We start from the raw sequence: 17949 nt of genomic DNA, 5'->3' as shown, positions 1-17949 counted from the left end.
ATACAGTATTTAACATCATTGCCAGTTCCAGATCACCGTATCCATCTATAGAGAAAAGAAACTGACATAAAATGGCTGTGGATTATATGTAGTTAGCTCCTTACCTACAGTCTCAGTACTTATAAAATGCAAATAAATGATTCGTTAGAATGGATATATCAATAACTCGGTAATAATAATTAAAACGAACTTCAGAATTAAATATGAACCATTCAAGAAACGCATATGGTGATGCCTCAATCCCATGAAAAGCTTTAAGTCAATTAGCATTTGATTTTTACCTTTTCGGGAGTCACTGCTACTTAAATTCTACCTCGATAGTTGTTCTTTTTCTGTGGGACCACGTGATGAATGAGGCAGCTTTATCATGATGTACACTTCTTTTTTTTAAATTTTTTTTTTATTTTATTTATTTATGATAGGCACACAGTGAGAGAGAGAGGCAGAGACACAGGCAGAGGGAGAAGCAGGCTCCATGCACCGGGAGCCTGACGTGGGATTCGATCCGGGTCTCCAGGATCACGCCCTGGGCCAAAGGCAGGCGCCAAACCGCTGCGCCACCCAGGGATCCCATGATGGACACTTCTTATTGGCATAAGGTCTCCTACCCTTTTGACTAATTCATTCCAAACTTAAAAAAACTGCAGGAAAGGTAATGTTTCTTTTTCAAATACGTGAGTAAAAGCAAGCAGAGACTGAAAACTAAAGTCTGCTGTATTTCATATTTCAGTTTCAGGGAAAGTCTGCTCTAATTATATTTCAAACAACCACACCTATTAAGGTGCTACGGTACATCACATCATCCAGGATGGTCTGGGGCATGTGATACCCTAGTTGACATTGAATACGCTTGAGTGGGAGGGGACTTTGGAAATTAATGAGTTCAACTTCTTAACCTTTAAAAATAGGGCTAAAAAGCACTTCCAGCACAACATCAGCAAAACTGGCAGGGAAAGGACCTCTCACTATTCTCTCTTCCATATAAGCAATGAAAGAACTAGCAAAAATAGTCACAATCGACTTTTTTAGACTCTGAAAATCAACCAAACCTTGTAGCAATCTGCGGAGCCTTATTCAAGAAAAGTACCAGAGGCCCAGTCAGAACAGCAAGCTCTGTCACATTTTAATTAGCCCTACCGCATCTCCTCTCCCCAGCTCTGCAGTAGCCTTGAAAATCAACAGCCCATAATTACAGGGAAACCGGTGGCCTGGAAGCCAGAGGCAACAAACAGCATTGGAGTGCCTTCAAAGCGCCATTCTCAGAGAGCTGTCACTATTTGTCCTATCTGCTGGTGCCCTGGAAGACCTCACTGGCAAGGCTGTTTTTCTTTGAACCTGATTTGGAGCTCTGCCGGGGCAACAGCCTTTTCCCTGAGGGTGTTTGTCAGAAGCAACCAGACAAACACTGAGGCTGCCCGAGGCAGTGCATAATAATTGCACACACTGAGCTAGTCAAAAAGCCGAAGAGGAAAATCTGGGGGCATGAGTAGCCCACAGGGACCTTGGCCAAGCTCTGGGAGATCTGGAGATCTCACAAGTGACACGCACGGGAGTAGGGCAGTGCTGCCCAGGGCTGTGGACATGCTAAGGGAAGAAAGGAAGGCAGTCAGGTCTTACCTCTGGCTAACTTGGAGCTCTGGGAACCCATGACAGGGACTGGGAGGCTTTCTGGTTTCAGGCCTCTAATGGAAATCTTTGTTGATTCATTAACTGATCCCTGAATTAACTGAGCAGACCTCAGTGGCCACACATGACAAAGAATACAGGCTTCACAGAATTCGTTCAGGAAGTTATTAATGAGCAAGCAAACAAAAGACTTTGCGAGGGGGAGGAGAGTCTGGTTTCCAGAGTTGCCACATTATATGGTTTAAAATGTCTAGTTCTCAACAACAATAACAAAAGTTATAAGACGTGCAGAGAAAGAAAAAAAGATGGCTCATATACACACACAAAGAGCCTTCAAGAAAATGCCCTTCTAATGAAAGGAATTCCCTCACTAGACAATCCTGTCCACCCTTGAATAACACTAATTCTTCAACTTTTCCTTCTTGGAACCTGTCTTCTTAAATGAGATGTGTTGGTCCTGGTTCTGCTCTCAGATGATCTCTTTTCCATAAGGTAGACAGCCGGATCTGAAGAGCCATCACTTTCTCTGGAACTATTCTCCAAGCTAAATACTCCTAATTCCCTCAAGTTTTCTAAATACATACACTTCCTCAGATCTATTGAGCTCTTTCTGGATTGTGCTGATTTGGTCAATCTTTCTCTGAAAATAACACTGATTTTTAACTTTAAGAAACTAGAAAATGCAGGAAAAGTATTAAGACAACCAAGGCTGTTGTGAATGTTTGGATCCTGGGCAAACAGTTTTTCAAGGTTCCCTAGAAGTGTGGACATGGGATTGTATCACATGATACAGGGTCAGGACCTGGCCTCCTTCCGGATCTCGGGGATGATCTGACACTGTGTCCAGGTGGGCAAGGGTTGCTTATTCAAAGCAAAGGCCGAGATCCCTCAGTTTTTATACCAATATGGCAGCCCTAACGCTACCTTGTTTAGTTTACAAAGTACGTAGGTAACCCCTCAAACAAGACAGAATTTTAAGACTTTCTTTTTCAGAATTTTAAGACTTAAGTTTGTTATCAGAGTTCATTAAATACAGGGGTGCCTGGGTGGGTCGGTCAGCCTTGGCCTTAGGCTCGGGTCGAGGATAGAGCCCTGCTTCCAGGACCCCCAGGTCAGGCTCCCTGCTCAGCGAAGAGCCTGCTTCCCCCTCTCCTTCTGCACTGCGACCCCCGTCCCTCCTGCTGGTGCTCTCTTGCTCCCTCTCTCTCTAAATAAATAAATAAAAAATCTTAAAAAAAAAAGAGAATTCATTAACAACAAATCTCTCTGTATTGTACATAATTTAATTTTGTTTGATGATGACCCAGATGGTTCTGTAGCAACTTGCAGCATATCCAGCGTCACTCTGAATATTCGTGCATCACTTACACAATTACTTAAAAGTGAGGGATTAACTTTCCAAAAGAACATCCCTCTTCCTGAGGATGGTATTTTTCAGATCCCTGTGCAAGCACTGTCCTCTTCAGCCACTCTCAACTCTTCACAGAAACAGCTCAGGGCTGATGGCCCATGCTCCATGGCCCTCAGTGAAGTAATTCACTCTGAACGCAAGTTGTGAGCTTATTTTCAGCCACTCAGATAATCATGCGTGAGGTTTACACTTTTCAGTGTAAATGTGGACTTTTATTGAAAAACAAGACCCTAAGTCTAGGGAAGGAAAAAAAATACAGATGTATCTCTATATCCTCTATTGTACTATTCATAGAGACTTAGTTGCATAAACAAACATTTCTGTTGAGTGAGTCAAAGAGGAAACAGAAATGTTAGAGTTCAAAACTGCATTCCATTTCACAGAGGGTGTTTGATTCAGAATTGGAAAGAACTGAATTACACATGAAATACTCTTATAGTTGATTTACGTTGAATATTTTTTCTTCTTAAATAAAGCTATGTTAGTCCTACATTAATAACTTCAGAAAATTCAGAGGTATGATTAAGTATATTGGCTCACCTACTTTGCTCGCCGCAGGATTAAAATTCTGCTCAACTATTAACTGCAAATAATAACACGATTTTTATCAGAGAAAAAAAAATCACTAATCCCTACATCTCGTAGGATCTATTGGAAGGCATGTCAGGATGCCTGATGTCACTTGAGGAAATGATATACTTGAAATTATGCTCTGATCTAGCTCCAGAATGATTTTCTAAAATTAGAAGAACCCCTTGGTCTTTTAGTACTCACTATTCACAGGCCACATAAAAAATTAGGCAGACTTCTAATCAGCTTATGAAGATGAAGTATAAATAAAATCTTGGTGCCAATCCATGTGAGTATTGATATTTTTCTAATGGATGTTTGGTAATAAACATGGCTCTCCAAGTTTGAAATGACTGCGTTAATTATCAGTTACACAGATAAAATCTTCAGCCTTATTTCTTCAAAAATTAAAAAACTGAATGCAGTTCATGAGTCCACGAGCTTTACACAGGTGGAACAGACGTTCCCCACTGATAAACCTACGTTGCTGTGAGGTAAGAAATGCTTCCTTAAAAAAAAAAAAAAGAAATTTAAATAGCAAGTAATAAAATTCACCATAGGACTCCCTGTTCTCTTAGGAGTAAGGCTAACCAAACCCATGCATAGGAAATGCAGTAGAGAAAGTCTTCCTATTTCTTTTTTAAAATTTTATTTATTTTTATTTTCTTATTTTGAGAGAAAGAGCAGAGAGAGAGAGAGAGAGCTCACAAGAGCAGTGGGGAGGGACAAAAGGAGAGGGTGAAGCAGGCTCCCCGCCGAGCAGGGCGCCTAGTGCCAGGCTCCAACCATCCACCCAGGACGCCGCGATCATGACCCGCACTGAAGGCACTTAACCGACGGGGCCACCCAGGGCCCCAAGCCCTATTTCTTAATGCCAGTCCCTCATATCTCATCCGGTTCTCTCAATATCCTCACTGGGTAGACAATCACCAAATTCAAAAGATTGCATCTATGGGACATTTTTCACCTTTACAGAAAGATGTGGTTGAAAAGAGACCCTAGTCAGGAGCCCAGACAATGCGGTCCTCCCTTGCCAGGTCAGCTCCAGCAGGAGGCATTCCATGGCCGAGGGGGCAGTAGTACACACAAGCTGCTCCTTCACACGCTCTCGTTGGGCCCCTGGCCACCTCCATTTCGTCCCTGAAACCCTGACCTGAACATCTCCTTTCAGCAGCACAGATACAGAACACCAGCAAATGCATACTTTCTTGTGTTTACGACCAAGACTGGGCACGCTTTGGCTAGTTAAAAATCCAATCAATCCTAGATCGTTAATTGTTCTATTTCCTTTAATAAATATGTTAATAAATTACAATTATTACTGTCATTCCTGTCATTAGCAACCACCACATACAGAACATTTGTGTTTATTACGTGCCGCGTGGTTGGCAAAGGGTTTCTCATTAGGAAGCTCGACTCGTCTGTGTAATAGTAGAATGAGGTAGGTACTGTCATTTTCTCATTATACAAATAAAGACGTGGAGGTTCACAAGTGAAAAAAAATCTACAAACACGCGGCTTGCTCCTCACCATGTGCTCCACATCTCAAAATTTTAGTGTCTGAAACCATGGGCTTTGGAATCAAAGAGATCCACCAGGTTAGGTCATGCGCAGCCCCCTTGCGCCTCACTTTTCTTATCTGGAGAATGGAGATAATAATATATGCCTTCATGGAAATATTTTAGGGCTTAAACAAGGTCATGTGTGTTCACGGAGCTTTATACTTGTGTATCTTATTTGAAAAACTTCCCAGGTATACTCACCAATCCCTAATTTACTTGACGTCTCCACTATGGTAGTATTTGCTGTAAGCAGGTACTGTTACAGATGTGAATTCACTCTCCAGACAAGCCTGATGGGGCTTCTTTGGTCACCCGCATTCTCCAGGTGAGAAAAATGAAGCCCAGAGACAGGAAAACCTTGCCCGAAGTCACACAGCAGGTAAAGGGCGGAGCAAAGATGTAACCTCCCGAGTCCCGCTAACTTCTGGATCATGCTTCTTCCCTCTATAGAAAACACATTCCTGGGCCCCTGTCCTTCCCTGAGACTTCCAGGACACTGCTTTCCATTTCTCCTCGGGCTCCAACAGGTGGGTCTCATCCTCTGAACTCCATGGTGCCATTCCCCGATTTCTGTCCCCTGCCGCGTAATCACCCCATCTCTTCATGAGATCTCGTCTCCCGCCACGCGCTCACTGCCTCCCCTCACGGACAGCACCTGTAGACCGCAGTGCCCCCACCTGCTCCAGGCTGTTCTCCATTTCTGCACCTGCTCCCAGCCAGAGACCACGCTGCCCAGCCTCCTTTGCAGCTAAGCAGGGCGGATGTGAGCCGGTGGTGCGTGCAGGGTGGAAGGCGCTGGGTGTTCCCCTGCCCGTGCCCTCCTTCCTCCCACTGCTTAGAACTGGAGAGAAAACAGGAGCAACCTATGAAGCCCCGGTGTCTCGCAGCCTGAGCCCCCCGACGGGTTCATCGGAGATAGAGGGGCTCCCACCTCACCCAGTCCTTGCGTGCAGCATCAGCGCCTCCCCGTGCAGGCCTCACTGAATCCGCATCTCTGCCTGCATCAGGTCTACTGAGCGCAGCCACATGGTGCCCCATGGGCTCCCCAACAGCAGCTTCCTCCCCGTGCTCCCCGCCTCGAGGCCCGAGGCCCGGTCCTCACCTCCACGCCTCCTCCTCGTGCCAACATAATGACCTTGAAGCCCGAATCCAAAACTGTTGCCCTCCTTTCAGGTCAAAATATTCTAATGGCTCTCCTGGGAGTAACGCCCTAAAGGCCAAGTGTGCAAGGCTTCCTTAACAAAGCACGGGAAGGGGAGCTGAACAGTGAACAGGTAACAGGGAACCACACCTGAGCTGCGTCGGAGAGAGGGAAGGAAAAGAGGGACACATGTGCGGGCCTGAGGCCAATCCCGCTGGGCAGCTGGAAGCTCCGTCAGCTCAAGCAGCCTGACGATCGCAGGGGTGCTGGGCCCACACAGCAGACTGGTCCCACGGGCCGGGGGAGGCACAGGGACCACCGCGGGTTGTGGGCCAGGCGCTGCCAGCTGCTGCAGAGGAGGTAAAGTGTCAGCGGAGAGGGGGGAGCATCTCCGACTCGCAGACAGAACCTCCTGGGGACATTCCAACCAAGTGACCACTGGGCCTGGGAGCTACCTACGGCCCAGGGTCTGGGCAGGCGGCTCTGGGCTCATGTCCCTGAGAGCAGGCTCCTTACTCGCGAAGCCTTCTGTTCATTGCAATACCTCAAGCCATAGACATGTTGGCCTGTCTGGCGAACTGCTCACAGGCCTCTGCGTGACACGCATGACACGCGTGCAGCAGCAGGGCAGACAGGGCCCTTCGTTCCGCACCCGCCCGCCCTGCCAGCACCTCCGCCTGCCATGCCCCTGCCCACACGCTGTCGTGTTGCTGCCACCGGAGAACCACTAGGCCAACACTTAGGCCTTGACAGTGCTGTGCGAGCAAATTACAAAGTCAAAGTCGTGTCAATTTGTCAACACAGAAATACGGCCTCGACTTGCCTAAGTGGCGACAGGACAAGAATGTGAGGGCAGAGATGCCCCCCGACAAGAAGGGTGTAGATCATAAAGCAAATGCCACCTGCCGATAACAAGGGGCACAGAGGAGGCGAGGAGGACGGGCCCCCCATCTGTGAGGGACGACAGCACGAGCTCACGACTCTCAGCTCACACGGCAGTCAACACACAACATGGAGAACAAACACTTCAGATGAACCGTGGTTAAGGGTATCGCCTCGGCTCTTGATCTTGGGGTCGTGGGATGGAGCCCCACGTAGGGCTCTGCACTCAGTGTGGAGTCCGCTGGAGATTCCCTCTCCCTCTGCCCCTCCCCCTTGTGCCTTCACGCTCACTCGCTTGCTCGTCCTCTAAAATAAATAAGTAAATCTTAAACAAGGTACAAGAGCCACCCCACATAGTTCACTGTGGGCTACCCCCACCTTTTACTGGGAGGATACCGGGGGGAGCCTCCCAATGTGCCTGGTGCTTTCCGTTAGCACTACAGACCCGCACGCACTTGTCACTATCGGGGCTATTCGTCTGGTCAACGGGGGCTTAGGGAGACCACATCCCGCCACTTCCACGCTCCCTGCCCCGCCTCCCATCATCCTGTTTGTAGATGTTTTCTGTTACTCAGAGAAGAAATTTTAAAAAAACACTCAAAGAGGCAGAAATGGTTTGGGGCTAAATTACTTGTCCCAAAGGGAATCATAAAGAATATTTGCTATTCAAACCCAACATAGCATGAACAGACACAGACGGAAGGTCTGAGAGGAAAGGGTTCCAAAGGCCGTGTGGAAACCATCTCTCTGTCCGGCCCTCCTATAATCTGCCGTGAAGGCCATTTCTCTGAAGCAGCAGCCAATCTCTTTTCATAGTGCTGTTTCTTCTAACTACAGAAGGAAGAAAGGGGTCTTTGGGGTGCATCTTACTGTGTCCTCTGTTCCTCTTTGTCTTTACGTTTTGAGTTGGTCCATCTGCAGCAGGGCCTGCTGTCAACCTACTGGCTTCCATGCACTTTTCTTGAGGTGGCAAACGGAGGAGAAAAATGGCATTTCAGTCCCCTTGAGATTTGGTATCTGGGGTAGCGAACCCTGCAGCCATCTCCACAACCGTGGTTCTTCACACTTCCCAAGCAAAGCTGATGACACCTATGGATCCTAGTCACTGAAAAACATGCCTATCAAACACTGGAAACCATTTGAGCAGAGTCACGTTTCTCTTGAAGCCACCCAAGAAGAGCACAGGTTCAGGGCAAGAGGTTGGGGGTCCCTCGCCATGAAGCCCTTTCCTCTGCCAGCCTTCTTTGTTTTTCTGTCTCTCTGGTTTTTCTCTTCCAGGTCAGGTGTAGACAGAGAACTTCAGTAATGGTACGGTAGAGAGCTCAGCAAGTAAGAGAGGGAAGAGACGCAGCCCAGTCCTGCATCCCGTCAACTTACACTCTGAGTCTGAAATCTGGCTGTGGCCATGTCTCACACCTTGTGTTTGGAGATTGTGTTTACACCAACGACCCCATGAGATTAAGCAGTCAGTACTCACTGGACTAGGCCACCTCTGGGTGAGCTTTGCCACTTGTAGTTTCTTAGGTTAAAAAAAAAATTCTTCAGCGGATCTTTGCATGGCCACCTCCTTCTCGTCGACTGTTCTCTGCTCAAATGTCCTTCCTCCAAGAACAGGTTCCCAGCCATCCTAAGCAGCTCCCTCACCAGGAAAGCCGTTCTCTAGCACATGACCCTATTCAGAGTCTTCAAAATGCTTTCACCACCACCTGAAATTATTTGTTATTGCTGTTTTGATCTCGCTAAATGTCTGCATTCCCAACTGGAATAGGAGCTATACGGGAGAGGTTTTGGTCTGTGACATTCTCTGCTGTGTCCCCGGCCTTCACAATAGCACCCGGAGCCTGGGAGGCACTCACAAAACACGGTGCATTAACCAACGTGATGGAACTGAACCGATGACGACAGACACCTGCACCCGTGATGTTTATGCCTACACTTTTACACAAGTGTGTAGCTCACTACAGGCACTGGAGGACCTGTGTACCAAACCTGACAATACCTCTGATGGGGTATTGTGCAATTGTTGCTATCTTTCTGCTCTGTCCTTTTTCACAGATTTCAAATGTGTCATAAAATATTACTGGGTCAGGGACCATGCAGGCCACCAGATGGTTGAGAATGATTTATTTCCTTGATTTCAGACTACTGAAGAAAGACTGCAGGAAAAAAAAAAAGGCAGTTCTTATCTCTGAGCTTACAGAATATGAAAGATAAAAGGGACCTTGAAGTTCATCTAGTCCAGATCCACTCTTAATTTAAAAACCTATTCTACCCACCAATGACATGGTTATCTGACCTTGGCTTTAATATTTTTAGTGATGAGACACTCATTATTTTACAAAAGAAGCTGTGTCACAATTGGACGGATTTTGATGAGCAAGGTCTTCCTTCTATTGATTCAAAATTTCCTTCCTGTAACGTCTGGCCCTTGGAGCAACAATGAGTAAGTCTAGTTCCTGCTCTGAATGATGAACTTTGAAATATTTGAAGACATCTGCAATATCTCCCCCTACTATCTGCTGCTTCAGAATAAGCAACATAAATAACTCTAGCTGTCCCTCACTTGTTCCTCCCTGTAAGACCCCTCGTCTTCCAGGTGGATGGTCTCTGGGCACTCTTCAATTAGGAAACATATGTTCTCCAGGGCAAAGTGGAATTAAGTCTTATTTTTAATGATGGATTTAATTGTGCTTGTGCCATAAAGCTACTAAGTGATCCACTTTTGTAAGTCAACTATGCATATAATTATACAGTATATCATTACCAATACCAGCATCTGTTATTAATTATAAAATGTAAAAGCAGATTCACTCTGATATAATGAGCCTCCATCTCCATGGGAAGTCTAAAGAACATCTCATAAGTGACAATGCCAGCTTGCTCCTGAAAGTCTTTTGATGAAAATATGAAAAAGCCTTTAAAATAATCTGGCTCCTCAACTTGCACACGCACAGTCAGGTGGCTTCTTTCGATCTCAAAATTCATGGAATAAGCAATTATAGGCAGCCCGAACGTCAGGCATTCATTCCGCTATAAACACCACTAGTGGAAATAATCTAAGACAAAGTAGTAAACACGAATTGCATTTTTATAGCAAGAAAATTTTATCAAATGCTTACTGAATGCTTTCCAGGTAAGCAAAGCACAACTGAAGTGACTCTGTCCATATTCAGACTTTATGGGAAGATCTGGTAAGTGGATTCCTGTTTTGCCATTCTTAGAATCAATATGGTTGGTTATGATCATACTGTCACAGTATCAATGGCTATGATCATACTATCAGTACCAATCACTAATGAAGGTAGAGATCATTATACACAGTGTTGCAGCCCAATGTTTTCCCATATTGACCTGCTACTCCTAAAAACTAACAAATGGATTAAGTTCCCACGAGGAGAGTTGATGGGTTTCAATCCACATCTACACTTACAATCTACACTGTAATCATCTGTGTCTTCAAAAACTAGTGGTGAGCTATAACATACTGGAATATCCATGATGATGTCTGATTGAATAATATCTCGGAAATATTAAGCACTGTTTTCTGTTTCATGGAACGAACAGGGCTTTAACTGTTGAACTTGGTGGTTGACCATCCTTATTTCAGACTTTCCCCCGGGGGTTGGGGGGGGGGGGGAGATGTAGCATCATCACGGAGAACGCAGAGACATTGACCCAGTAATTCTTTGATTATCTTTTCAAATAAACAACCAGAGTAATTCAGTTGTTTCGACAATTTGTGTTATGAGTTGTGTTCCTTCCAAATGCATATGTTGAGGTCCCAAGCCCCAGAATCTCAGAATGTGATCTTATTTGGAAATAGACTCATCGCCAATATAATTAGGTAAGGTAAAGTCATACTGAAGAAGGGTGGGCCTCTAAAGCAGTATGACTGGTGCCTTTATGAACAAGGTGGTATCTGGGGATATACACACACAGGGACAACGCTATGTGAAGACGAAGCCAGAGATGGGGTGATGCTTCCACAACCAGCAAACACCAAAGATTGCCATCAAGCCACCAGAAGCTGCATGACGGGCACGGAACAGATTTTGTCCTAACACTCCTGGAAGGAACCACACTTGCTGACACCTTGATCTCAAGCTCTCCAGCCTTCAGCACTATGGAGCAATACGCATCTGCGGCTTAAGCTGCTCCTTTTGTGGTGCTTTGTTACAGCAGCCCTAATACTAATACTGTTCTGAATCTCTTAAAACATACTTGGCACGTTTCTTTGTGGAACATCTTCCAAAGCACTTTGCTCTGGATGTGCTTAATGTGGCATAGTCTTGACCTCTGAGATGAAATTTTTAACAGCCAAAAGCTATTCATGTCTCAGATATAAATATGATGGATCATTTGCATAGGCAATCCACCATCGTTTTCAAATAGGCTAATTTACAACCATAAATTAATGAAACTGATTTTTGTGCATCTCTACAACGGACTTTGGCAGCCTAAAGGATGTTCTGAACAGTAACAGTATTTCTAGGGAAAAAAAGGTATAACCTCCTAAGGTAACTATCTTGAAATACATATAAAAATGCATGTTTTATAAATCAGGATATTCCGTTTTAAAGTTTCACTTTATAGCTACACTATACACATGTGTAATATGTTATGAATAGCATGAGTTGTTACTTTATGATAAGCCAGAGGTTTTTAATAGTGCTTTCGATGCCCAGACGCTTGACTGAAGATATTTCTGGGAAATGAGCCCAGCCCTTCAGCCTAGGCAGCCTCCCTTCCATCTGATTTACATTTTGAGCTTCCATTGTAGATCAAGACTACAATAAAATTTTCTGTAATGTGGAAATGTCTTATATCTGCATTGTCTAATACAGAAGCTGCTAGTCTCAAGTGGAAATGCAGCTATTTCAACAAAGGAAATGACATTTTTATTTTTATTTAATTTTTATTTAAATGGCCACATGTAGCTATTGGCTACTATACTGGATGGCATAGTTCTAGATTTTATTTTGAATTTAGATTCTGCTAACAAAGTTTGAAAATCACTGCTAAAAACTAGCAGAGTAGGAAACTTCTGCTAATAAAGGAATAATTGATGATTCGGATAAATTCTCCCAGAAAACACAGACGTGCAACTTTCTGGGGCATGTGACGAATGATCTTAAACCCAGCGAGTATGTAGCTCCATTAAATCTGCCAACTAGAACTAACATCGCTGATCATTAGCCAGTAGGGGGAACTGAAGAGTAGAAGACAGCATTTTCCCTGGAGAGTGGGATTTATTACTTTTTTTCCTACACATGTTTTTAGTCTATGTCGGGGCCCTAAAATAAATATTCATGTTCGGGAACTCCAAACCTTGCCTTCTCGAACATCCAGAGGTCTTTACACACACTGCATGCACCTGTTATCAAAGAATCCCTAGGAGGCAATAGAAATTGGTTCTAGAAGATACAGTTGAAAATCCAACTGATTCTACACCTAGTCTTTCCCAATTTCCTTTGTTAACATGTGATAAGGTTGATTTCCATATTGATTTTTAGCTTTACCTTACTTCTCCACATACCAGAGAAAAATCTTAAGGGCCTTTATATTTAGACAGAAGAGGAAAATTTCATTGGTATGTCGTTGATTCTTTACTTGAAAAGCATTATGAGAAAACTTGTATGCATGTTAAGTTAACCACACAGGGCCTTACCTCTTGGTAAAGGTCACTGAGATCTTCCTGGTGGGCCTGTTTGGAACATCCTGGGAATTCCCTAACACAACAGGAATCTGGGGGCCAGTCCATCTCTGTCATCTCCAGCCAGTCAGTGAAGTACACCACTCCACAGCATTTAAACTGAAAAAAAAAAAAAAGAAGAAGAAGAAGAAGAAAGAAAGAAAGAAAGAAAGAAAGAAAGAAAGAAAGAAAGAAAGAAAGAAAGAAAAAGAAAAAGAAAAAGAAAAAGAAAAAGAAAAAGAAAAAAAGAAAAAAAAAAAAGACTGGTCAGGCTCAGAAACTACAAAAATATTTTCTTAACTTACAGAAGACTAAACGTTAGATTTCTTACATTTTTGTGCCCAGAGCTACACTCATTCCTGTCATCACCTAATGCTATATGTACATTCTAAGCTGACGACAGAAATGTAGTGAAGGACTCCACAGTGGAACAATTCTGAACAGTAATGCTTATAACACAAGCAGTCAGATCAGGCATGGCTGAGTCTTTCCCCAGCTCTAGATCTTCTACAGGTGATCACGTAGCAATAAATCCAAAATGCACAGTAACCAAACTACTAGCTGGAATCTTATAGCCATCATTTAACCTCTAGCCACTACAGAACAGTTGATCAGTCTATTCGTGTATCACCTAATACCAATTTAACTGCTTAACAAATCCAAATATTAAAGTAAAAGTTTCCATAATCTTGGTAGAAAGAGTTGACCAAAAGCGCACATCACAAAAATCACCCGACTTGAATTCATTAGCCAGTAGATTTTCAAAAAGTTTTTGAGATATAAACTCAGGTTGGGCCAACAAATGTTTATGTAAATGAACTAGAGTCTTGAAATAAAGTATCGTATTCTAGCACCATCAATGCAGAAGAAATGATGTGCCTGCAGCTTGAAAAAAATTGGATTTAAGAAAAGCTACGTTGTCTTTTGGTCTTTTTTTGTCTCATTTCACCAGGGATTAGCAAAAACTTTCTCTGCTCAAAGTTTAGAAATACTGCTTAAGGGACATATGTAGATTAGGTTAAGAATAATTAGCTATGATAATTTTCTGCCCTTGGGTAGAAGGAGTTCCTCTTCCCTATAGTCAAAAACAAGGACTCTGGGCAATCACTGAGAAGAATTTTGCCAAGAGTGACTGGCTCTGCAAATTATGTAGCACAACAGACCAATCTGTGCCCAGGATTAACACCATATCACAATCTACCATTTCAAAATCCGACAAAAATCTAACTATGAAGATTTCTGAACTTCTCATGTAAAAAGAAACAAGGAAAATACTAAAAATGATTTTGCATTCTTCATTTGCCTACATATCTAACTTTAAAAAAATCATCCTAAATGAGGAATTGCTCATGTTACAATTAATATACTACAATTTTCTGAGAAACATTTCTTAAATATCTTTTGTAAACTTGTTGTAAAAGCTACAGAGGTACCACAAACATCACAAATTAAGTCAAACATAATTTGACATCATGTATTCTACATAAGTCAATGAATCCATTGAAAACATATGTAGTAAAAAGATTTCACCTTCTAAAAATCATAAAGTACTACATTTCGAAGTCAGGCTTTTTAAATCCTTGCACTCAGAGAAAACCTACTTCTCTCATTTCCTAAGGACATGTGTTTTTCTACATTGAGGACAAAAGTACAGTTCTTGGAACTCAAACTCCATCCACAATAGAACAGCCCATTTATCTGGCCTTGTCAGGAAATGAGGTGCTCCATAGAAATGACTTTTCCAAATAACTTGAGCATACCATGTTCAGTGCCAGATGTATTTTTTTAATTTTAATAAGTCACTGAGATATTTTTTTTCTTTTTACATAGTTGTTTCTCTGTGTCAACAGAAGATACTAAATTGGAACTGAATGTTTTCCTGGAAACTCCCCTACGTCATTATGGCATGCACATGACTAGATCTACATCTCCTTGCAGTTTCCCACCATTAAAATCACAGTGTGAGATAAAGCCACTTTTGCCTGCATCCAGTCAAACTGAAAAATACCACCACTATTTTACATAAGTGGAAGGTGAGGTTCTCACAGGTTGAATGACTTGTGGAGACCACAGACCAGTGTGTTGCACAGCCTACTTATTCCAAAGCCTGTTTCCCAACCATTAAGTTAAAATAAGTAAGTACATGCATTTTTAAGAATCAGTTTTATGGGGCACCTGGGTGGCTCAGCGGCTGAGCGTCTGCCTTCGGCTCAGGTCGTGACCCCAGGGTCCCAGGATCAAATCCCACATCGGGCTCCCCATAAGGAGCCTGCTTCTCCCTCTGCCTGTGTCTCTGCCTCTCTTCTGGTGTCTCTCATGAATAAATAAATAAAATATTTTTTTAAAAATCACTTTTTAAAAAGATATTAAATAAAGATCTCTAGGGCTTAAGTGAGAGCCCACTACAGTGAGGTACATACATGCACAGAACTGCACTGAACGGGTCGTCAGGACAACTGGGGCCTGACGAGGTCACTCTTAGCTCCACAATTTATTTGGGGGGTGGGGTGTTATGGGCTGATCTGTGTTTCCCCCCTTCCAAAGTTCATGTTGAAATTCTAACCCCCATATTTGGAGATAGGATCTTTACAGAGGGAATTAAATGAAAACAAGGTCACCAGGGTCACTAGGGTGGGTTCTAGTCCCATATAAGGGATGTCCTCCTTATAAGAAGAAGAAATTTGAACACAGAAACATATAAAAGGAAGATGACGTGAAGACACAGGGTTGAGACTTGTCTACAAGCCCAGGAGAAGAGCCTCCAAAGAAATCAACCCTGCTCACCTTGATCTCAGACTTGCAGTTTCCCAAATTATGAGACGATACACTTCTATTGTTTCAGCCACCCAGTCTGTGATCATTTATTACCGTCACAGCCCTAACAGACTGACACAAGGGGTTTTAAAAAAGACTCTTTCAGGGTGACCAGAGGTCTCCACCCTCCTTTTGTATGAAACAGGCCTGTGATATGGAGGAGGGAACTTAACTATGCAACAAAGCTAAAAAATATGTGGTATTGTTTGCTGTTCTGTACGCTGTCCATCTGGATGGAACCCCTCTTCATACCACTGGGGAAAAACTTGCTTTGTTTTTTTAACCTGGATTATCATGGTCCACATCAGAAATCCCAGAAAATAAAGAGCTCTGGGCAGCTTCAACCCAGGCCAGTAGCTGAACACAGCTTACTATAAATTCCCTAACGTCTCACCTATTTTCCCTCTATGTTGTTTTTAGTACAAATGAATGGTAAACAAACAAAGCCAGGAAGCATTTAAATAAATAGGAAATCTGTGTTACAATGATAATTTTCACCATCTAACACAAAGAGCCAGATTTGGAGATTATCCTGGACTTAAATTTCTGCCCGCATCCCAGACAGAGTAACTGCGCAGAGAGCTGGACATCCATCAGGTGAGACACTGATTCTCACAGGCTTCGCGGCCAGCTCGAAAAGAAATGAAACGGGTATACTTGGTCACCCGGGAATCTCTGACCACAGGAAATAGCTTGGAAGAAGAGCGTGGTGTGAAGCAAGACCAGTGGTGACCTTCAAATCACCAGGTTTTAAACATGTACTTATAGTCTGTGTTTGAGAAGACAACTGGACGTGGGGCTATGTGGACATCAGGTAAGAAAAGCTAAAAGCACCTGTGCTTTGTAATAACCAGGAGCTAACTGAGCTCAAACTCATGATCCCATTTAATCTGCTCAACAACCCAAGGAGGCAGGGTACTTTTATTATGCCTATTTTACAGGTCAGGAGACTGAGGCTGAAAGAGGCTAAGTAAATTATAGAAGCTCATGTAATAGCAAGTAGCAGACCCAGAATTTGAACCAAGATCCTTCTGACTAGAAAGCTCATAATGATACACTGACGCTTCATTCCCACAAGAGAGCCATTAATAAAAAAAAAGAAAAAAAAACTGTTTAAAACAAAGACAGCTCTAGAAGTCATGAAAAATTATCTATTCAAGTAAGAGTTGGTGATTTATCAAGAAACACTCATAAAAAGGAAATCTCACAGTAGTTTAGCAAAATGGCTTTTAAGAAATTCTTAAAATATACGTGAACCATGCGAAATGTAGGGGAAATGGTAGACACAGGAGGAAAAGCAGGGCATGGAGTCACTCAGGGAATTTCTCAATAAAGAATTACACCAGTGCTAACCGAATCACAGGCTTACCTTTTCAGCACAGAGAAAATGACCAACGCCAAAGCTCTGAACATTTGTTTTGAGAGTGCGCCATTTATTCCATCCCCTCTACCTCAGAAATTGTAGCACTTACCTCTCTCTGGAAAAAATTCCAAGCGTGAGTAAGCCACCGGTATCGAGGTAAGCCATAATTTGTCATTCTGGCTTTCAAGGTGACCATGTCGGACCACTGCACTGGCACCTGGAGACAACCAACGAAACATCAACAACTGGAACCCACCAACACACAAACGTCAACGGCGCACACGCTCATACACCTACTGGGAATGTACCGCAATTAGCAAATACTATTCTAAATTTATATTTGTGTGTGGCCTAATTAAGCTTCAAGGTTATTAGCTACTGATTAGCCAATCTCTGTGTGCAGATGTTTACAGTAAAGGAGGAAGTTCTTTACATGAAGCAAAAAAAAAAAGCAACATCAGTGAATGCCAAGATCCAGCTGAAGGAACCCACAAAACAAGCAGTTTACTGTGCATCCTGCAGATCCAGCTGACGGGCTCCTCGTAACACACGATCCCCGCCCAGAAATGCCCTTGGATTTGATTTCATAACGCTATGGAGCTGGTCTTTGAATTGACTGCAGACAGTAGGACTAAGATAAAGGGATGAGACTTAAGAAGGGAAAGAACTCAACTCAGGTCAAGCCTTGCTCCAGAATATGTAACTATCTTCCCCCAAATTGGACCCTGGACGCATGCTGGAATTTTAGGAGGAATACCTCTCGAATTAAAGCACATTTTGTGCTTCCGGTCTCAAGTCACCTAGCACGGTGTCCCTTAATCATGACAGAGCTTCAGGTACATGACACAACAGCCGGCCCGAAACCCCGTCATCCTATTGAGCAGCTTC

General features: G+C 43.3%; 1 protein-coding gene across 5 annotated transcripts in view; it reads right to left on the bottom strand.

The window, feature by feature from the left end:
• The window catches only part of TSPAN12 (tetraspanin 12), a 64310-nt gene that overhangs the window by 4744 nt on the left and 41617 nt on the right, over positions 1-17949 (bottom strand). For all 5 annotated transcript variants that reach the window (XM_077855994.1, XM_077855997.1, XM_077855998.1 and 2 more), the window contains exons 6-7: positions 17171-17278; positions 12861-13004 (exon numbers count right to left, since the gene is read on the bottom strand). In XM_077855994.1, coding sequence (XP_077712120.1) covers positions 12861-13004; positions 17171-17278 — 252 coding nt within the window. The remainder of the gene's footprint in view (positions 1-12860; positions 13005-17170; positions 17279-17949) is intronic.

Source organism: Canis aureus, chromosome 18, assembly GCF_053574225.1.
Source record: "Canis aureus isolate CA01 chromosome 18, VMU_Caureus_v.1.0, whole genome shotgun sequence".
NCBI lineage: Eukaryota > Metazoa > Chordata > Mammalia > Carnivora > Canidae > Canis > Canis aureus.
The sequence above is the reverse complement of the archived record's forward strand: the minus strand, read 5'-3'. Positions and strand labels throughout refer to the sequence as shown.